Below are 23640 nucleotides of genomic sequence, written 5' to 3'. Positions count from 1 at the left end.
ATGGTATTTCTCTTAAGGTAAGGGTGTGCCTTTGAGTTAGAATGTAATTGTCTACTAAATCCTGACTAAGCAAGTTTGTGTGTGTAATATAACTGACTCAAGACTTGGGCGCTGAGAATGATCTTTGTGTGTGATGGCACAATCACCTAGCTTTGTTATCCTTATGGAATTGTTGATTACATGGAGCAAGTTTGTCTGTAAAGGTGAATGTAGATTCTGCCACATGCGAACGCAGATGCGATCTGACAGCCGTCAGTATAATGTCAATTCCATATTTTATAGAAATTGGCTGTGTAGCAATACTCCACATTTACTTCTAAAAGCAGTTGAAAAATCCAGATATTAAATGAGTGACTACTGTTAACACACAATGGTATGCATAGAAAGGAGTGACTGGAAATACTTTTAAATGGATTTTTCTTCTCTATACATATTTGTGTGTGTGTATATATATATATATATATATATATATATATATATATATATATATTTGCCACCTTACAGTATAATTTTTACTGCTTTAACATTATAAAGACACTAATTGAATTATTCATATCTCTGAATTGACTATAGATCAATTTGCTCTTAATGCACTTAGTTTTTGTGATCGTACTTGCAGTACCACTATTTGGCAGAAATGTTTCAGTTTGGCCTAACAAGCCTCTCACAAGTGGAACCTTTCTAGTCCCTGACTTGACTTTGAAACAGCTTAAAACGTATGGCCATAATATCCTATTAAAGATACTGAATATCTTTTGTCATCTCTATAGGTCCTTTAGTCCTTGGAGCATATCACATGAAGCACATTATTAATTGCATGCGTATTTTATACCATCTAGATTAGTGTGTTGATCTATTACAATGATTATATGTATTTTTTTATTATATTAAAGGCTATTTCGCTGAGTGTGTCTGGCACAGCCTGAAGATTAACTTTTGTTTAATTGTTAGGAGGTATTACAGTGCCTCATTCCTCAATCTGCGACCTCGCATCTGATAACTGAAGCTTTTTTAGAGTATTACCTTTTTTAGCGCCATTTCAATTTTCCTCTATAAACATGTTTGCCCTAACTGTGTCACTTTTTAATTTCTGTGAGCAGGAAAGTGACGGGGGACAGCTTTTACTTGCAGTCTTTTGTTTTCATAAATATTACTTCAAGAGGAAGGCTCTGTCTACAAAGGAAAGGGAGGATAGTTGGTTAAACTGTGTAAAGAAAGCATTTTTTATACAGTTGACTGACATGTATTGTAGACTTTAAAGTACATTCAAGAAAGCCAAGTGAGAAAATGTTCCCCCCCCCCCCCCCTTTTTTTTGGACCAGAAATATACCTTCTGATGTACCAATATGACTCATTTTTTCACAGTATTATCAGTATCTGTCTACATAAACCGCATGCTGTCTGTCTGTAAACACTTCATTTTGGATAGCTAGTTTGTCCATTTTTTTATTTGGCTGATCATGGTCTGCTGCCCAGTCCTAACGGATCAAAATTGAGATACTAACAGCATCTGTTGGTGTGTGTGAGATTGCTGGCTAAACCGGAAGTGAAGGTGAGACCAGTGTGTCCAAATACATAGTGCGATCTCGTAGCTCAATGTTAGGCCTGGTCATATGCAACAATATTGGTCATTTGGCCTCATAGTGCAGTGTACGTGTTTGTTCCAAAACAAATCTGTTAAGTCGATCAAAATATATTGGATCATTATTGAGCATGTTGGTAAATGCAGTTGCAAGATGAGTTATTGGCCTATGTGCAATCATTTTTTTCATTACATTAACAAGGCCCATAGATCCTTGAAGGGATTGGACCACTAAGTCATAGAAAGACATCACACAGGGAGACTACAAGGAGGTGAGGTCCCCATACTAAGAACTGTTGTTGCTGTTATTAAACCTTAATGTTAGTTGGTTGTCTGTTAAAAAGTTCTTATTAAAATTCAAATAAATGGATGAAAGTTAACAGACCTTGCCAGACGTACCTTATTTTTTTTATATAATTAGGAATTGGTAAGATGCATTTTCTTGTTTTTTTTTTTTATTGTTTGTTTTACAAATAGCTGGATTAGGCAAAAACACAATTTTAGTATAGATTTTAATAGATATAAACTAAAGAAACTATTCAAAGGCTTTAGATAACTAGAGCTTACTGTTGAAAAAAGCTGACCTAATGTCATAAGGTAGAAACCACTGACAATGCAAAAGTTATACAATGACTACACTGATGTAAGGAGGGAGCCATGCAAGCAAAGGAGATCAGTCAGACACGCAGCATAATCCAGCCACCGCTGCCAGACTTTCATGAGTTTATTTGGACACCACATCTTTGTAAATATGAGTACTAAAATAGAAGGTAAGCATTTACTAATTACAAGTAATTTGTTCAATGTTGGAGTTCCAGGCAGGAGCCATCTAAGAGCTATAGCTGTCCTAGCGAAGTACAAGAGCACCTGGGGTTGGATTTGGGTACCTTTTTAAGGTCTTAGAGATTCCCCACACACACACAAATAAAATGTGAGTGAGCAGGTCCAGAGCAGGGGCCGGGAAAGCAGGTTGTACTGTCGGTAGCACAGCCTCTTGCTAGAAGTAAGCTGCCCATGCCGGAGTAAGGCAAGTGTGGTGGTCGAGCCTGTCTCTAATGCAGTGGGATACTGCATGTGTACCTCAACCACTTCCTGAACTGTCCAATGGAACCACATCTGCTTCACATACTAAATGAGCCAACAGAGACTAGCAGGTATCATCAGGGGAAAGGGTCAGTTTAGATTAGCGCACGTTGAGTGCAAATGGGCCAGAGAGATGGTCATGTAATTTAATACCAGTCTGAGAACACCACATGCCATTTCTAGTGTTGGGCTCATTTAAATGTGTTATACAAATGCCAGTGGGAAATCTTCTGGATAGTGTTTTCGATGGGTGAAAGTGTTAGATTTAACAAAAGGAAATATGTGTACATATTGGATCTGTTTCTGAATGTCTAAAGAGATTTGTGGATCATAAAATAAAATCCATTATCTTTGGTTAGCCCGTCAGAGAAACCCATGATACACTCCTGTTGAAGATTCCTAAAGGGTTACTCCACTCAAAAATGATAAAACATCACTTAATTAAGATCATTATGTTGGGCACCAAACCACAATAGTTGAAATGTCTTCTACCCTAAATCACCATCTGGAGACATGGCTGTTGCTGCTGTTTGGCAAACGTGTCCAATTAGCAACATCTGTATCCCTGTAATAAGTCACTGTATTCCAGTTCTTTCCATGGTTACATATGTTGTCAAGTGGTGTTGGGTATCCACACGGCTGCCAAAAGGCAGCAACAGCTATGTCATAGTCTTTTATAAATATGATTTCCAATTGAAGACCTATCTTGAGTATTAGGAGTGAATAACGTAACAGAAGTTTTAGAGCTACAAATGTCTTGCTAGAACTTGCAAACCAGTTACCTTTTAGTTCTGACAAGGTCCTGAAACTTTTCCACATCTATTTCTGCTTGTTAGGTTTACGTTGCCTAAAAGAGTCTTTCCGATTTTCTCCATCTTCTTCTACACAGGTTACTTATGTCTGTTGTGTCCTTTTGTATAATCACTGTGATATTGATCAGACTATACCTTTAAACTTTTCTGCATTTCACCTAATAACTGAGTGTTTCTGACTAGCCTGCAGACTGAAATCTTACCAGCGTTTTGAAGGATGAAACTGCCTTAAATTAGACTTTTGCATTACATAATTGGTGCCATTGCTGCTTGACATGTCTCTATCCATAGATTGCCAGACTTTAAACACCGCTGCCCAGTGACTAGCACCACATTACTTAGCGCTTATCATTATTATTCCTTGATATGGAACCTCTACATTGACTTATAGCTCTCCTGGGCTGATGGTGCAACTGACTTTTTGGGGGTTATAAAACCCAGATATTTAATGTAATTGTTTGGGACATGCCATCATTTGAAATGTTTGTTGGTGGTCCGTTCCTTTTAATTGTGCTCTTTGTCTAGGATGGGAAGTGTACCTTGGTTGTTGACCACAAGTAGTAACTGTTTATTGGCTGTTGTGAGTTCAAATACAGGTCTCCTTTGCCCCCTTTTCATAAAACACAGTACTGGTGTTAAAATAAATAAAGAAATTGAGAGAATCTTCAAAATTTACCATTTGTTTGTATACAAGAATTATATTTTCTTTTTTCGAGATAGATCAGTAAAGCCTGTTCTGAAAATAAATGTTTAATTTGATATACCAAATGACTAGCTTTGAGAGAAGTAAGATTTCAATATCAGACCCAAACATTTTAAAGCAGAATTTTAAAATCATGACTTTTAAAAAAGTAAATAATTAATTGCAATATTTGATCATTTGGAGCGAAGATGGTATTTTAGGATGACCGTTTAAATCCGAGTGATTATAAAGTACACCAGCACATCCAGCGTGCCATTTAGATGAATATAACTATCTAGGTACTGATCAGCTAAAAGAGCAGCTGATGAACAAATTGGAGATGATGGAATAGGTTACGTACAAACAGTGGATGTATGTTAACAGTAGCAGGTTATGAAACATTTACAAAAAGCGCTTAAAATTTTGTTGACCGTTTCTGTGAAAAACACACTCTGCAGCAATCGGCGTACTACAACTATCTTAAACAATTATAGAGAACGAGGCTGCCAACAGTTTATATTTCTCAGTAATTACACTCTTGCATTGCAGGACGAAGCACAGTCCTTTAATTTGAACAACGATCAAAACTTTTGTATTTTTTTTTTATTTTTTTCCCCACCTGTATTGTTGTAATAAACTTGAAGAGGCATGTGCCACTGCTTGATCATTGCTACAATGAAAGGACTGAGTTTGAGTAAGTGGTCTCTCCCTCTACATGATAACAGAGTAAGGAGGGGGGGGTCGGTGACTCGTGCTGTGAACGGGCATGCGACAAGAGATGGTTTTGCAGCTTTAAAAGCTGTTACAATGTCAGAATAGACACTGCTCTTTTGAGATATTGATGCACTTGTGTTCGGTGCATTTGCACATGTTCTTTTATTCCTATCGTTGCTTCAGTTTTGCTAGGTGCATATTGCATTCATTCTCTGTTATTTCAGCTAAAATATTTCTAAGAGGAACCTGGTTTTGGACACCTGAGTATTATTGAACAGTACTTACAATGACATATATTCCTTCTCAGTGGTTTGCTATTTTTCCAATGCTCAGAACTCTAGGGATCTGTAAGTTACAAAACATCCATAGCAATCATGAGTTTATTTAACGCACTCTCTGCCATCACAAGGCGTTTTTGGGGGGTTTTTGCTTAGAAAAATTAAATACTGCTCTAGATCATAATGTTTTGCATAAATCTGACATAACTACATCCCTTGATTTATTTAGCCACTCTCTAAAACTGAATTTTGTTTAATTGTTTGTGGTTGGGTGATTCACATCATCAAACCATAAAAATGAAATACATTTTGTTTAAACTATTTTCGTGCACAAGCCGGAAATTTATATTAAAGATGGTGTGAAACTGATGTTGGACATATAATTCAGTGTCTCATTACGTGTTTGGAATGGAGGAGTTCATGACATCATCGAATGATCCATTGTGAAAACTTTTAACATCCATGCAAATGGAAATCAGTCACTGGAATGACACACGACTTTGTTGCTGTAAAAACAGCATGGTCTTATGGCTTGGGTGCCACACAGCATGGGATTACCCTGCGGGCACAGTCTCCTCTACTTAACCACAAAGAATGACTTCATTGAAGCTGTGTAGTTACTACTTTATATTATGTAAGTGTATGTTTTGTTAAGGAGCACAGCAATGTGTGACTTGCAGTTATGTAAGCTGCAATTGACATTATTCTGACATTACTTGTTTCTGTATAACATTTCTTCTAAATCTCCTTGCTGAATGTTGAGTTGCATGGTTAAGCTGAACCAAAACTTACTACTTTTCATTGCACTTCTGGTATTGGGTTTGTTTTTCTAATTGTGTCTGGCAGATATTTTTTTTTTATATTGCTTTAGCAAGGAATGACATCTGCCGCTAATAAGGCAGCACAGTTAATGTTGATGCAAATATGAAGAGGAATGACTGCTAGTGTGCTGAATGTTACTGAAATATTTTATTGAAAGTAGAGTAAAAAACGATTTTGACATGACATGTATTTTTCCTTTAGACTGGAACACACAAAAGATATCTGTCTTTGGTAATCCCCTCCTAATATAATGTTCATCCTCCCACGTAGCACCCGGATTTACTGGAACAGCTATCTTAAATCAGTGGTGCACAACCATTTTTTAGTTGGGACCCTAAATGTCAGTGTACAAAATGGGTGATTGATGGGACATATTGCACTGCAGACCATCAGGAGGTGGTCATGTTGAATTGTTCTCCAATGACAAGCTGACATGTTTGCATTCCAGGAATGGCACACCTACTTTTCCTGGCCTAAGCAGATTAACCAGCATTATGGGCAGAGAACACAGCTGTCATCTAAGTGCTACATGTGGAAGTTACTTATACTATAAGGGATAGAGAATGGAAGGCATACCTTTTATAAGACGGGTCTTTGGTCTACAAGGATGTGCTGACTGAAAACTCCCCAGTTTAATACTATTCAGAATCAGAAATAATTATGGTGTTAATTTATAAACACTTCTTATATCACTTCATATTGGTGAATATATTGATAACCTAGAAATCTTGTAAGCTTGCGAGCTAGGCTTTTTTTTTTATCTCTGTCTTTATTATCCAGTATTACTGTGTTTGTTCCCAATTGTAAAGCACTGCAGAGTTTGCTGGTGATATATAAATAAATGTTGACAATTTTTGTATGGTACAGAAGGTCCTGTTTGGTACATGGCAGCACCCAGAGAGCTTATAAGAAATGTACCGAGATCGGTATATGTTCTGAGAACTGAGGAGTATTTCAACTTGTGTGTGTGTGTGTGTGTGTGTTACCGTGGTGGTTTTTAATGTACCTACTGGGTCTAGCATATTGTTATATTCAGTAATGAATTTTTCCTGGCAGTCGTATTTGAAAAGTGATCATGTGTTTTAGTGTGTCTATAAAGTGGCTACAGCCTTCCCCTCCCGCCCTCCATGCACATTGTGGATGATAAAGAATATAACAGACAGTCACGTTAATGACATTGCAATTCTTATTAAGCGCTACAGGTCTAGACTTACTAATAGGTGTTTTGGGTGAGCTCCAGATTTCTGGCGTTCAAGCACCAATGGTACGAAGATTTGTGATTTAACAGAACTTCCAATCCCAAGTCTGGTTTAGTAGTTCAGTGTGTGCTTCTAGAATGTACTTGTTAAACATTTGTCATATGCCTGTGCTTTATATAATGAGTGACTGTATAATTATAGCTCGCCATTTGTCTATGGTGAAAAGAAGTTAATCTATGTGTTCTAATAGTGTTGCTAAGAATACCCTGCAACATGTAATGGGAAAAAAAAAAATGTTCATCCTTTTGAGGCCTAATTGGTTCCTATAAGTATAACAGGCAGTCTTTTTCATAAATAAAATCTACCATATGAGTGTATTTGTATCTATAACTGATTGCTGTTAAAGAGACTTTAATATTCATCCCTTGGCTGTAGGAACTGTGTGTGACTTTTATAAAGGTTGCCTATTGACCCAAAGTAATTTCCTCAAAGCTATTTATTATACTGTTGGCATAACACTGGCACAGTGCACTCCCACGGTCAATGGTTTGGGTGGTATTGTCTTATAACCGTTGGCCAGCCAAACATGGATGAATCGAATGCTTTTGAGTTCATTGTGTAGATGTGCACATAGACTTGTGAGGGTCTGTGAGTAGTGGTAAACCAAGGACTACATGTAAAACCTTTGACTAATGACATTGTATAGTGCACTTGTCGTCTACATACAGTGGAAGTAATCATATTGAGAGTTAAAACCATATATATGAGAATGCATACTCTAAGTTCTTTTACTACTAAATCCCCATGGATATTTGATTTTGACGTATTTGGGAGATGTTGCTGATAGGGAATTGATAGGTTACTCTCACTTTGTGAAAGTGCCAAAGACCCTTTACTGTATAGTAATATAATAGCCTGTTTTTTTTACCTTTGATTGCCATTTCTTGTTAGCCATGCCCCTAAGGAATGCACAGACCCCTAGTTGAATGACCTGTGTTTCTGCCTGTTCTAACCAATTTAATTGCCCACATTACTAAGAAAAGTAACAAAGTGGTAAAGTCATAGTGTGTTCTGAAAGGCAACGAGAGTGCTGTCTCTTGCAGAATTCAAAAGGGAGCAATCAGTTCTTTGTTTTCAGTTCTCCGTGGCAGAAAGATGGACCTTATTCGGAAGCAGCATGCAGTTTAATATTTTATAGTGTTTGCTTTTCTAGTAAATTGCTTATTGTGTGAAAAACGTTGTGTGCTTCCTATTGCGTTTCTCTGAGAATGAATGTGGTTGGCACATCCTGCCCCTGCCTCATTCTCTAAAGACTGCAAAGTTTCCATTTACTCCTTGTGGCTAGTAGCAATCTGGGCACAATCTGAATCTCCTGCATTCTTTTTCCTACACATCATTGAGGCGGCTGAACCTATATTCATGTGAATGCTGCCGTTATCAATTTACTAGTAAGTAGTGACATTACTGGGACATGAGCCACAGTGATGGTAATGTTCCCTAGACATTTATCTTGCATTGCGATATAAAGAAAGTATGATTTTAATTTAAAGGCCAACTCAAAACTTTAATCATTTAGTTTTGAATGTAATTTAAGTGAAATTTAAAGGAAAAATATGAATGATCTGTTTTGCAGAAATCCCACATTTGTCTAAATATTGGCGCGGCCCACAAAGATGGTGCCTCCATTAAAGCACTTTAATATTACTGTAGCAAGCATTGATAACAGTGCTTCACTCATAAGTGTGCACGGTTTGGTGTTTGGCCCATACAAACTTTGGAGTATTTGCCAGTTTTAACCTTTATGGCTAGTGGTAAAACTATGCTGCACATCCTTTGAGTACACTGTTTGTTGCACGTTATCTTTATAGGAGAGCTCACAGTGCAAGAGTTCATACCGTATTTCTCCTCCACTGAGATCATCATGCTCTGAACACATGTAATAGACAAGGGTGAATCTGGGTATGTGGCACGCTCACATGGAGCCTAAGTAGAGATGTATCTTGTATAAATCCTGTGTGTCCAGCGGTCATATATTTTCAGGATATAAGTGGGAACAAGCCTTCTATATAGGTCTTTCCTTTATATTTCTAACTATACATGTTTATGCTGTTTGTAATGTGTGCTGAATTTTTCTTTTTCAGACCAAACCTTATGCCTTTGACCGTGTGTTCCAGTCAAGCACATCACAAGAACAAGTTTACAACGCCTGCGCAAGAGCAATTGTTAAAGGTAATACCTCTCTTTATTTTATTTTATTTACATTTCATTCTTAGAAATGTATCCATATGAGTATTTCCCTGTTTTAAGAGCAGATAATTGGCAGTGTTCTATATACATATCTCTCTATAGAGATCTGCTGGTTGTGAGTGCATACACACTTTCACATGTCCCCAACATCGGTCCATTGTTTGCAATTTTTAGAAAGTTTATAAAATCAAATCCATATGATGTGCTTTGGTGCAATAAAACAGGATAGTGGAGGCGTATACACTAATGCGATCTCTTACCAAATGGACGTTTATCATGTGATTGGCACAATAAATGGATGAAAAACCTGTAGTGTGTAATCAGGTTAAGTGTGTAATTTTACTCATTTATGATTTAGGGGCTTTGCTTGATCTTTCTATTTTACTAGCAACAGAGCTGCTTCAGCATAATCACTGGGCACAGGAAAACACTAACGATGCATGTTTGGTTTGCTACATTATTGTTAGTTTCTCCATTGACTTCAGTGTATGAAGATTACTAAATTACTTTGTTTTTTTTCTTTCTTCATGATAATACAATTACCATTCATCTTCTAGATGTACTTGAAGGATACAATGGTACAATATTTGCTTATGGACAGACCTCCTCTGGAAAGACCCATACTATGGAGGTAAACATTGTACCATTTAATGCCATAGCTGTGATGGTGTGTTGCTGCTGTGATAATAGGAATGTTCGTGTTTATTTATTTTTTTCAGGGGAAATTACATGATCCAGATGGAATGGGAATTATTCCCAGAATAGTGCAAGATATATTTAACTACATTTACTCCATGGATGAAAATTTGGAGTTCCATATAAAGGTAATTCAGCATGCAGCATCTCAGATTCTACCTTGTTGCTCCAACAGATTATTATTATTATTATTATTATAAAAAATATCATCATTCCTTGAGTAAACTATATTCTTTAAATTTTCTCTACTTAATATGATCACAAGGAGATGCAGTGGTAGATGTCAGTGTTATATGGTTACAATATGAATGGCTTTCTCCCTCCTGATAACATGAGATAATGGCCTGCCATGCTGCTTTTCTGCGTTACTGACTGGCTGTGAGCAGGGCGCTCCAGTGATGTCATCAGTGCACTGTGCGTGTTGACAGATGGTCAATGACCCGTTGCAGCAGCATGGTGTGTGATATTGGGGATATCCCTCCACTGCCCATTGCTTGGACAGGGAGGTCTCAATTGCAGGGTGGAGGTGGGGGATGAATGAGAGGCAGGTCATCTATATCAAGGCTGTGGGGGAGAAATTAAGCTAAATGGGAAGGGACTAGTGGTGGCTGATTGGAGGTGAATGTATTACAGGAGGGAGATAATAAATTACAGGTGGAATGGTGGTGGTGGACTGTTATATTGTAGAGAAGGGAGTATGAATCGCAAGGGAATAAATTAATTACATATATGGGTGGTTGGTAATGAATAATAGGAGAGGAGAACTGGTGGAGGATAATGAATTATAGACAAGAGGGTGTTGGGGAAAGTGAGTGACATTATGTATTACACCTAATGTCAGAAGCTGACATCAGTCTAATGACAAACAGAAGTTTCGTTTCTGAGAGGGAAAATCTTGCACTCAATGGAAAATATAACATTTACGTTTTCTGAGATTAAAAAATAATTTGGGAGACTACAATGTAAACCTACCTGACAAGCTTGGGACTGTCTGATCTTTTTGCTACATATTTGGCACATTCTCTGCCCATAGAGTAACCTGACAACTTAAATTATAGCGATTAGTGATCACATCAGACATTTTATGTGCATTATAGTAGCAGCAATGTATTTTACTGTGTTAGCCATTAAAAGCCGTAAAAGTGACACTTTTTTTTAGGTTATGTTCCATTGATTAAAGAAATACACACGTTCAACGTACATTGACTTGTCATAACAACAAGGCTTATGGTCAGATTACATGAGAGGAGTGTGAAATTACAGCAAATGTAGTTATATCAAGCACACATAATGCATACACCTAAGGACATATAAATAGTCCATCATGTGCATTGTACACAATTAGCACAGATATTGCTAGGCATTCAGGTTATGTGAGAGAGGCTATAGACTTCCTCATTTGTTTACTTCTAGAGGCATCCTAATGTGCACATTAATGATGTGAGAGGAGCAATCAAAGATTGTTATCAAGTGCTTCTGTTACACAACACGTGTCTTATGTATATTGTACTAGAAAATGAGAAGAGCTCACAGTTGTAGCTCTTGTTTCCAAGTGGGATGCATGTATTTATACAAACAGTAATAAAACAAGATTGGGTATTAACTAGCAAAGAGGTAAAGGGGGACCCTGCTCACAATCTATAGACAAGCTGACATGTCTGCACACTGGTACATAGGCAGCTGTGCAAAAAGGTGCTGTAATCATTATCAACCAATCATTTGCTGTAATTTTCTACTTAACAATTGTCTTTGGCTGGTATGGGTTAAAGTGCTTATTTATAGTTACCTGTGCACCAGTATAAATGTGTTCCCCAGCATGCTATATGTAAAGGTGGTGTCAGTGTTTTATATGTGAAGTACAATCCCAAGCAATGTACAGATTGATGGAGAGAGGCAGCATAACCTGAGCAGTGCATGAGGCAGGATGGGTCTAATGGACAGCAGCAGTTTGTACTAGATAGGTAGTGACATTAGTTGTTGGCAGATGTATAAGCAGAATTCTTCTATACTGGGAATACCTTCATTTCATTGTTGATTAGAGATTTCCTTTAGTGATGTACTAAAATACACCGCCAAGTAAACAATGACTCAGGGAAAGAGAAGTGAAACATGGTTTAGTATTTGCAGCATTAAGTTCATTAATATGATGTCTGGTGGATGTCTGATCAAATGAGGAGATGTACATGGAGAGAAGTTACACCATGATATTGCATTAAAAGTGTGGTAGAAGAGTAAAGGAGATAATCAGTACAGTTTATAAATGACGGCTGCTGTATGTGTACAGGTGCTTGTGCAGTATATATTGGCTTCCAGAAATGTGTGATTTCCTAGTCTGACACTGATGCACCTAACATAGAATTACCTTCTGATATAGCTCCCTATAACCTTCTTAAATATGTGTAACATTCCCCATATCTTGACAGGACTCTGTTTGATGTTACATTTGTTTTGCAGTTAAGTGCAGGTTATTGCTCCTTATAATTCACCATTTCAAATCAAATGAAGCTGCCACAGGTGTTCATGAACCGGTTAAATTTGTCTTTGTCAATGTTATTAATTGCTCTAATTTAATATAGTGGTCGAAAATAACTGTTTCTTCCCTGTAGTGTCTGTTATCTAGCACAGTGGTTAGCAGTGCTGGTGTAGAGCTGGGGCCCTGTGCTACATTCCAAGTAGGGCCCTATCTGTGTGGAATTGGTATGTTCTCCCTGTGTGTTTGTGGGTTTTCTTGCACAGACCAAAGTCATACTGGTAGGCTAATTGGCTGCTGACAGAAATGGACAGTGTGTGTTCTACAGAATATAGTCTGTAAGCCCCAATAGGGCACAGGCTGAAGTGAACTATTACATGTTCTTATTTTCTTGGTATAGTGCAGCATTATATGGTGTCACTGTACAAATGATCTTTTTTTTTTTTCTTTTTTGTTTAGGTGTCCTATTTTGAAATCTATTTGGACAAGATAAGGGATCTTCTGGATGGTGAGTGATTACGTGCAGATGCAGATCTGTGTGCATGCTATGGACAGACTACATGAGATGATGTGAAGGGTTAATTCAGTTAAACATTACCTCACCAGTCACTTTACCGTTGACACCATGGGACCTCATAGTTATACACACTGGACCTTCTGGATACTTAAAGGAGCTTAATTTCCTGCCACTTTGTTTTGTTTTTTGTTTTTTTATGTAGTTTATTTTCAAATTGTCTGCAACACTGTGAATTTGCATTTTGATATTGAAGATAAAGTTTGCAGAGTTTGGTTTATTTCATGAAAAAATGCTGCTGTTGTAGTGCATGAACTAAAGTATTAACATTTTGATCATTACCATTGATTTGTGTGCGTATATAGAATATTACTGTGCACCCCTCTCCCCACTTTCAGGAGTCTCTACTCACTTCCCCTTTCAGACTGTACCCATTAGCGACCTCATTAGCATGTGTGTACTCCATAAAACTGCCTGCTGAGTTGGGTCATCCCTTGAACTACTTGTTCAGAATAGACACCATGCATTGCTCGCACACTACCTCTCCCTGCCAAACTGCAGACACTTCTCTCCCCCCAATAGCCAGGAAGCTCCCTCCTTAAGTGTAATACACATCAGTATCGGACATAGACAGGAGAAAGCATGCTTGTGATTAGATGCAGAGATTACTTTTTGTGTAAGGGCAGGGGGGCACACTTTGGCCAGAGCATGACTATACGCTCTAACATAACTTGGCTTAGTAGGTTGTTTTAAGGAGTCTCTGTATGTAGATGAGGTTGCTGACAGGCAGAACATAAGGGGGAAAGCATATTTTCCTGAAAAGGGGAGAAGAAACATGATGGATATTTCTCCTTGTTTTATCATTTTGGTTGAGTTGTTCTAAGACCATGTTACGTGTATGCTTTTGCTGCTTGTTTAGGTATGCCAGTATCTGCTCCATATTCAACATTATCCCCCTTATTTTTCCATTAATTGCTGTTCTCTGCTTCTTGTTTTTTATTTATGACATTGTTCTAATGGGTTATATGGAAGATGTCTCTTTTGATTGGCAATAACTGATTCTGGTCCATATTTATTTTTTCCCTCCTTTCGCCCAGATAGGCCATTTAGCGATTAGAATTTTGTTTGCTGCCTAATGCACATGTAACACTGTAATGGGAATCAATGTGCAGCGCTCAACATTCACTAGTTATTTGTCATCTTTCCCCATATTTTTTTTTTTCTCCCAGAGATTTCTGTCCATATCATTGGAAATGTATGGTCTATGGCAAAGGTTGTGACATAACTGGGGGCAGCATATGACATTATTGGTGAAAAGGAAAGGACCGTAAAAATAACACACACACACACACACACACACACACACACACACACACACACACACACACACACACACACACACACACACACACACACACCCCTACACTGGGCACAATTAGGCCTAGCCATGTTTTGGGGTTAGTCATTTTAATCTTCAGAATGTTAATAAATCATATCCGTGTCTTTGTATATTGGGGATGGTGCTATTTCTATATTAGATTAATTCTAATACCACTTCTGTCATTCTCTTTTTGGCTTTACAATGCCATTTTATTTTAGCTGCCCTGAAACTGTCATATGCACTTTCCCTTCAAGCGCTGAGCCCTGTCCGCTGTACACAAGCCCTGGCCCAATACCTGCATATTGGCATTACAGCTGATTTACTCAGACAAGTGTTCACTTCTTGTTCTCATTTATTCCAGTGTCAAAAACAAATCTTTCTGTTCATGAAGACAAAAACAGAGTACCCTATGTAAAGGTGGGTGTTACAGGATTGGATTATATGTACACTGGCTTAGTATTGTCATATTGTTTTACATTCCTTTTTCTCTCTCAAAGGGTTGCACTGAGCGTTTTGTATGTAGTCCTGAAGAAGTTATGGATACTATAGATGAAGGAAAATCTAACAGACATGTAGCTGTGACAAGTAAGTCGTACATGATGGTGGGTGTAATCTGTTATAGTGTAGTGGGTAACAGTACATGTCCATAGCCTGTCCTGGGGTCACACTAACTGTCCTCTAATGATCAGTACTGCCTGTATTTCAGTGCATTCTATCTGCATAAGGCCATAGTGGCATAAGCTGAAACCAAACGTATGAATTGCGTAACTGTTTTATTATAAGGCACAGTCCAATTAAACCACATCAAGTCTATAAAAGTGGGTGAAGCTTCTGCCTTTCTCTCACTGCACTTTGCTACTAATTCTCAGCTTGCCCATCATCTGCAGTAGCTTCATCTCTGAGGCAACTTTAAGTCTCCTCTCTTTATGGTGGCTGCAGGCTCCATGTGCACCACCTATCATTGGTCCTAGGCTAGCAATGTTCCTGTCTCTTAGATTGTCAGCACATTGTGTTCAATTTATTGTAGTGTGCTGAATATTAAAGGTAGAAGCACTTCCACATTTGTTGGTGAGTGTGTGATCACAGGCTGGGTGGTGGTGGGGTGTCACGGTCAGTGTAAAGGAGGTTCAGCTTCCATCCCGGCCTCTAAAACTAACCAAGTGTTACCTGGAGCTAAAGCATCTTGAATGCAGAGCTGCTGTTGTGTCTTGGTAGCACCAGATCTAAAAATATACAGGGAAGATCTATTTGATTCTCCTTTCCCTGTATGGGGCCTTGTAAAATCTTACATACATTTTTTTAAGTAATCGTTTTCAATCTCCATTTTCACAATGAATCCCAGCCTCTTTAAATTTTACCAACCTTGGCCTGCAAATTATACACCGGGGTAAATTGTAAATGGGCACATTAGGCATGTTGCTAAAAACTAACTTGTTCATCTCTGTTCCCGTTAATATGTCGGTCACCTCGACCTAGTACTATTTGATATTCAGAAACTCAAGTACTAGGCAATTACATTTAGATAGAAATATTTGGGGATGCGCAAATTGGTTGACAGCAATTATGGTAAACCGTTTATTTTCCGTTTTGTTTTGTTTGTTTCCTCTATTGCCAATACAATAAAACACTTTAATAAAGCAGTCCACACAGTAAAGAGATGATCAGGAAAGTGTGTTCTCAGTTATGAAGCACAAAGCAACAGTGTTAAATCTTTCTTGCAGACATGAATGAACACAGCTCTAGAAGTCACAGTATCTTTCTAATCAATGTCAAGCAAGAAAATACTCAAACAGAGCAGAAGCTAAGTGGTAAACTTTTCCTGGTTGATTTGGCAGGTAGTGAAAAGGCGAGTACTTTTATATTACGTTACCGTTGTGTTCCTGATATTGAAATGTTTGGAACAATGCTATTCATACAGTGTATCAATACCAGAGCTCAAACTGTATTCAAAATGTCTTATTCAAGAGCATCTGACACCTTCACAGAGCGGGTATAGTTATTTTGTGGTTGTAGCCTATTGGTGCTCCCGGAACCAGTGACCTTGATTATTCAGCATTGGCAGTACAGAGGCACTTTGTGCTATGTTACCTTTTACATCATGGTTAAGCCTAGAAAGTGGATGCTTCCAGTGAGAATAGAGAATTGATGTTCTGCCTTTGTTTCTGTGTTGTGAATAGAGCGGTTTGGTCAAAAATACTTTGCTTTATAAAAAATAAAAAAAAACAAGAAAAAACTCTTCCATGTGATGGAAAACATATCATAGTTGTGCTAATAGAGTTGCAGAAATCTGCAGCCACAGATATTGTGGTGAAACACGAGGTGTCGTTCACTTCTCGGGATACCCAGCCAGGTAGTAGTATATTACTGGCAACTTGGTTCTATCCTAAAATGCAAGCTCATTTAATATGAAGTTCCCTTAATATGGTCACTGTGCTGTATTTTTCCGTAGAGTTGAAGCAGTATAGATGTCAATGGGAACTCCAACAAATGTAGACATGGTCAGGACTTCAGTATTCTATGCTAAAACATTATTCAGTATACTGAGCAGACTGTTTTTCCTTTCATTCTATCAAGTTTGCCGCCTACAACGTCTGAATGTAGAACTTGCCTGTGTGCCTTGTATAGTCTTATTGACAGAATCTGTATGTAGTAAAAACTTATAGGAAGATCTATTCTGAATTGATCTTTAGTTGACAAGTAATAATAGCTGACAATAGTGTCTTATGATGCAGTGTTTGATAGGCGACTATCTGATGTGTCTACGCAAATAAGCTGGTGTCATGGCTGCTTACATTTCTTTATATTTGTTGTGCTTTTTCCCTAATGGTTTTAGGTTAGCAAAACTGGAGCTGAAGGAGCATTGCTGGATGAAGCAAAAAACATTAACAAGTCTTTGTCATCTCTTGGTAATGTCATCTCTGCCCTGGCAGAAGGCAATGTAAGTTATCAGTACATCAGTGTGTTATTACCAGCACTGTGCGCTAGTTTCTCTATTCAGGTGCCACTAAAAATCCCCTATAATCACTAACCTACTTCTCATGCCGTAGCACTTATTTATTTTAGTAAATCCTGATGCACATTGTATACTAACCTAGCTGAATGAATGCTTTATGTAACCTGCTTACCCATGTCGCACTGCTGAACTTTTGCTGCTCTGTCATTTTGCCTGGATAGTGCTGTTGGTAAGCAAGCAGGGATATATAAGGAGCAGTGGGAGTTATGATAGTCACGTCTGCTGCTCCTTGTACAGTTATACCATAGGCCCCTGGACACATAATAAACGCTCCCTGTTTTGTAAGTTTGGAGCTTTTGTAATTTTGCATATAAGGAGCTCTGTACTAACTTGATGTCTTCACACAGGTCTATATTCCATATCGTGATAGTAAAATGACAAGAATCCTCCAGGATTCACTAGGAGGAAATTGCAGAACCACTATTGTAATTTGCTGTTCACCGTCGTCTTATAACGAGGCCGAAACAAAGTCTACTCTTCTGTTTGGACAAAGGTTGGTGATGAAAGTCTCACGATGTTAGAGTAGATGTGAGCCTCTTGCTTACCTGAGCCTACTAATGCAGTATAACAATTAGCCAAGCAAAATAGATTTGTTCACATGTGCCTGGCTAAATCATGAAGAAATGAGGATGTGGTTTTCTACGTTAGGTGCTCAGAAGTACATTTTATCTAGTCTGGCCCAACATAAATCAGAGTGCGAGTGATACGGCACATAAGATAGTGTTATGATGGACAATCCTTTTTTTTTTAGCAAATAACATTTTTGTTGTTATTTAAAACCTCTTATTTCTACTTTTGTTAGAGCAAAGACCATTAAGAATACAGTGTGTGTTAATGTGGAGCTCACTGCCGAGCAGTGGAAGAAGAAATACGAGAAGGAAAAAGAGAAAACAAAGTCTTTGCGGAGTACAGTGCAGTGGCTGGAAAACGAGCTTGCTCGTTGGCGTAAAGGTGAGGGCATAAGACCTGAATGTGATGGGGAAATGGCACTATTTAATGAATCTATATGCTGCTTTCTCTTTGTTGGGTATGGGCACTACTACTTCATAAATCAATAGTCCACAGTTTAACGAAATGTGTTGGCTCAAAATATGTCTGTCTTGTCTCTGTATAGGCAGAGTATATTTTGAAGCATCAATTTACAATGCATTCTTATATAGTGCTTTTATTATTGAGTTGTTTTATAGCATTTGTGCTCCATAACCAAACAACCTTTCTCATTCACTCTATTTGGGCGACACTGCTTATTTGGGAGTGAGGCATCACCTTGCTCCCAGCACAGTGCCCTCTATATCCCCATCCAAAAAGGATTCTGAGAAATGGATATTACGGGGAGTACAAAATCCTCTATCTGGCCACAATATTCTTATTAGTTCAAGTTTTTTTTTCCCTTCATGGAGGGCTTTTGAATAACATTTTGTAGTTGAAGTTACATTATAGTATTTTTTTATAGTTCCTTAAAATGTCAGCTCCTCTTTTTGTGTAATTCATTACGCCTTTGTCAGTTAATTGGAGAGAACCATACAATATTGCCTGAGAGAGCTCCATATTGGTGACGTTTGATGGAGAATGGTATTGTGCATCTTAACTTCTGCTCTACGCCCTGCAGGGGAAACTGTGCCGGTGGACGAACAGTTTGATAAGGAAAAGGCCAACCTGGATGCATTTGTAGTGGATAATGTAGTCGCCAATGACAAGCCAGCTGTTACTCTTGCTGCTAACTTCACGGATGCCGAGAGGAGGAAATGTGAGGATGAGGTTACTAAACTGTACAAACAACTGGACGACAAGGTAAGGTTTACTAATACTCATGGGACAATGTGATTAACAGATGTTCGGGCCATAGAAAATAACCTAGAGCTGTAGTTTCTTTACTTTTCCTGAAAATATTGGTGTAGTTTAGGGGTGGGTAATATACCTGCATTATAGTAATTTAACAGCGATAGAGAAATTCTGGTGAATCGATATGGATGTTTATTTTATCACTCGGTTTAACTAAACTATTCCCATTTTAAAGAGAAGGGAAACTGAAATATAGGGACTCTGAGGTATAATTGTATTGCTTTGCTTGTTTAGCTTGACTGGGTACATCACCATGCCTTTTTTTTATAGAGTTTATTTTTACAAATGCTCTATAATATAGAAAGTAGCAGTATCTTACCTGGTGATAACTTTTTTATTTTTTCATAAATTAGTGCCCATAGTGATTATTCGGTTATTTTAAATATTGTTAGAATTATGTTCAGAACAGTAATCTTTAAGGTATATGTTAATTTAAAAAGTAATTTCACCCCGGGCTGGGTGTGGTGCACTGTTGGTGAATGATGACTGTATTTTAACTGCATGGTTTAATTGTTCCTAGCTATGCTCCATGTATATTCATTAGCAATATCTTTGGTGGTATTTGTGCCTTTCTTACTCCCCTCTTTCCCCCTTTCCCCATTGATAGAACACATAAAACAAAGAGGAGACATCTTGTATATTAATATTCTTAGGTTTAATATGATATTTGTATTCTTTGAGCTGTTTCCTCTTTAAGTAAAGAGTTTTTTTTAAAAAAATCATTTTCCTGGTAAATTGTTTTAAAAAGTCAGTTTATTTGCGTTCTCGTTTTCGAGAAGCCCTTGTCTTCATTTTCAATTTGATGACTTCTGTAGAAGTGGAGAGGCTTTTGGAGTAACGAAAAACCACATCAACTTTTGCAACTTTGCGTTGGATTTAGAGATTGCACTACTAAACTAGGGATAAATTTAATTTTTTTTTCTTTTAATAAAGATTGACATTTACTACCATTCCATACCAATCAGAAAGGGGTTTTCACCCTAAGATGGTTTGTCGGTTGTAGTCTGATGGGAATCACTTTCCTAACACCTAGCCCTCCCCTACCAGCCTGCAATGAAAATACTGTAGACTGTTACATGCTTGGATACTTATTTTGGTGGTAAACTCAAATTTGAGCTAAATTTACTTTAAATTGCACCTCTAGTCAATTTCTCACTTTTATTTTATAGAATATGCTCTATGAATACTTTCTGGGATTTATCTCTATTTTCAATTCTAGCTGTGTGACATGAGAAGAAGCCAAGTGATTATCCTATTATACAAATTTTGAGTACTGTAAATTAGTGATGGGCACACATCAATATTTTAAGAACTGGAAAGCCTTTCTAAAACACTCTAGGCTGGCATTTCTGGGTCATAACGACTTGAGAGGATGTTAAATCTTTACAAGTGCTGGCATACTGTGTCTAGTGTATTCAAACTGGGCATCAATGTTCTAGGTAGATGAGTGCACATATACATAACTAGACCTTTCTTTTGTAAAAGAGAGAACCTAGTTAGTGGCGTAATTTAATTATTGGTTTCTTAAGCTCAATGTAATCACTTTATTTCTTCATCAGGATGAAGAGATCAATCAGCAGAGTCAGCTAGTAGAAAAATTAAAACAGCAAATGTTGGATCAAGAAGAAGTAAGTGTAATACGTGTATATGTATACAGAGATGTGAATCACTCTAATCATTGTAAAACCTGTTTATTAAGTGTTACTCTTTTAAGAAGCTTTTGTATAGAGCTTGAAACACTGAACCTTAGGATTTACTGTTTCATGTACTGTGTGTGAGTAATGAATATAACCTGAAAAAAGTAATAATTGATTCTCTTTAATGTTCATCCTGACAGATGTATGTGTTAGGACTGTCAGTTTAACATAGAGGCAATATTTTCTGCTGCACAAGTTACTTTTATTTAGTCTTATTTTTTTATTTTTTTTACTGTAAGACCTTGTCTTTAGCAGTTGTATTATTACTGAAATGAACTGATTTCATATTTTCTGATCTTTCCATGTTCAGCCATAAAAGAATCGTTTACTAAATACAAATGGTACGAGCGTCCATTCTAAGCTCCACATAGGTGGACATTTTCTTTAGTACAAAGAGTCTATTTTTTTAAAAAATAATCCCTCTCCTATCTGTAACCAGTTGCTACATACACTCTTTATAGCGTGCATATAGGTCTTTACCTCCAGCTTCTGCCAACCGTAGTGTTTATGGTCTGTTCCCACCACCACGTCATCAGACAGAACCGTATGAAAAACCATTTGTGTAACCTGGGTCAAACCTGATGGCGTCTGGTGTGTGACATGGCAGAGGGCTGACTGCAGACAGCGGTCTCAGTACAGGCAGCCTCCTGAACACTGTATATGCTGTCAGAGATCTAAGGACTAGGGACTGTACAAGATTAATATTATGTTTGCAAAATTGACCATAAAACCGCTGTTGCTTGTCAACTTACTTTTAATGCATTTTCCAAAACTTTCAGCTATTGGCTTCCACAAGACGGGACCAAGACAACATGCAGGCAGAGTTAAACCGCCTGCAGGCTGAAAATGATGCCTCTAAGGAGGAGGTGAAAGAAGTACTGCAAGCCCTGGAGGAACTGGCTGTCAATTACGATCAGAAGTCACAGGAAGTAGAGGACAAAGCTAAAGAATATGAGCTTCTGAGTGAAGAGCTCAGTCAGAAATCGGTGAGAAAGATGCAATCTCTATAAACTCTTAATAAACATGAGCAGTCTTATAAAATAGAGAATTCTTAATGGACTATGTGTAGCTCTGGCGATCTTATTTAAACAGACCTGTGGAGATGACGCCTGATTTCTTATGAAAATGCAGTGACAATAATAGAAGTCCTTGAATCGAGTTTATATTGGTTACATTAGATCTATAAGTTGGAGATTTGTGCTCTGCGAACCATTAACAAAATGTTACCAACAGCAAAACATGTCCGTATACCAAAATACCTAAATATGAGTCATGATATTTTTTCTATTGAAATTAATTGCCATGTTCAGTTTTTAATTTTACATGTTTAGTATTAAGTTTTGACCTTTTTTAAAACACACTTCTTGTGAGGTATAAATATTCTTGTCCACTGACGTGTTCAGGAATTTTGAGGTGCTTGGCAATCTATTCAGCGTCGAGCTTCGTTGGTTTTACTATGTCTTACAAGGTCTTTTCTTTGCTTGTGGTTTACTCTTTAGGCATATTTATCCAGCATAGACTCTGAACTTCAAAAACTGAAAGAAATGAACAACCATCAAAAGAAAAGAACCACTGAGATGATGACTTCATTACTGAAAGATCTCACTGAGATCGGTATTGCAGTAGGAAATAACGATTCAAAGGTAATGTCTGTTTTAAATCAGTCGTTTTATTTGTACAAATAAGTATTAATAATGCAAGCCTTATACTTTCCATCTGCAATCTCCTGTCTGCATTTAACTAATGCTCCTTCGTTCTGCTATTACAGGCAGTCTGCAGCAATTGCGGCTGTCATTTTTCTAAAGGGCTTTAAAATTATTGTATACTTGTTTATCTTTGAAAACAATGATTTTGTAAAGGATTAATATTTTTATTCTTTCTAAGCACATTTAACCATGAATGAATGCATTGGTTTGATGCATGGGTATAGACTTTTGATCTTAATCTTTACTAGATGCATCTCTATCTCTGCGTGTTTTGTCTTGCAACTTGACCACCAATGTCCTCCTTATCTGCACATATCTTGTGTGGATGGGAAAAGTGTATGTATGTATGTATGTGTGTATGTCTGTCTGTCTGTCTATCTCTATATCCATCTCTATATCTATGTCCTCCTTATCTGCACATATCTTGTGTGGATGGAAAAAGTCTGTCTGTCTGTCTGTCTGTCTCTATATCTCTATATCCATCTCTATATCTATGTTCTCCTGTAATATGCGCAGTATGTCTTGCACTTTATTAATAAACGTTGCAGTTGGAGTGTGACTTATGCTAGTGACAAGCTGCCATACACGTTCTAATGCAGCAAGAATTTTTTCAAAAAATAACCTTAACTTTTTTTTTTCTTCTGAAAATCTTTAAATGTAGAGATACTTATGACCTGAGATCTAAACAATGTATTTTGCCTTCTTCTAGCATAGTCCAGAGGTAGTGTCTCCTAAGGGCCAACTAACACTAGCAGTGTGGTTTTTATCCATGCAGCAGTAAGATACAGCAAATATTGACTATTAAAAGGACCGCATTGGGTATTGAGTTTGTCTTGAAGATAAATCTTGGGAGTGAGTGTGCTCTATCAGTGGTTCTTGTGCTCAGTCCTAATTATGCTGCT

At 37.6% G+C, this 23640-nt stretch overlaps 1 protein-coding gene across 1 annotated transcript in view; it reads left to right on the top strand.

Moving 5' to 3' along the window:
• The window catches only part of KIF5B (kinesin family member 5B), a 41168-nt gene that overhangs the window by 6312 nt on the left and 11216 nt on the right, over positions 1–23640 (top strand). Inside the window, exons 2-15 of the mRNA XM_075212046.1 lie at positions 9314–9401; positions 9977–10050; positions 10139–10243; positions 13045–13093; positions 14842–14897; positions 14978–15065; positions 16202–16326; positions 17314–17418; positions 17841–17986; positions 18296–18444; positions 19103–19284; positions 20895–20963; positions 21812–22018; positions 22532–22675. Of these exons, the coding sequence (XP_075068147.1) occupies positions 9314–9401; positions 9977–10050; positions 10139–10243; positions 13045–13093; positions 14842–14897; positions 14978–15065; positions 16202–16326; positions 17314–17418; positions 17841–17986; positions 18296–18444; positions 19103–19284; positions 20895–20963; positions 21812–22018; positions 22532–22675 (1587 nt within the window). The remainder of the gene's footprint in view (positions 1–9313; positions 9402–9976; positions 10051–10138; positions 10244–13044; positions 13094–14841; positions 14898–14977; positions 15066–16201; positions 16327–17313; positions 17419–17840; positions 17987–18295; positions 18445–19102; positions 19285–20894; positions 20964–21811; positions 22019–22531; positions 22676–23640) is intronic.

This window comes from Mixophyes fleayi, chromosome 5 (assembly GCF_038048845.1).
Source record: "Mixophyes fleayi isolate aMixFle1 chromosome 5, aMixFle1.hap1, whole genome shotgun sequence".
NCBI lineage: Eukaryota > Metazoa > Chordata > Amphibia > Anura > Limnodynastidae > Mixophyes > Mixophyes fleayi.
This window is presented reverse-complemented; position numbering and strand designations above follow the sequence as displayed.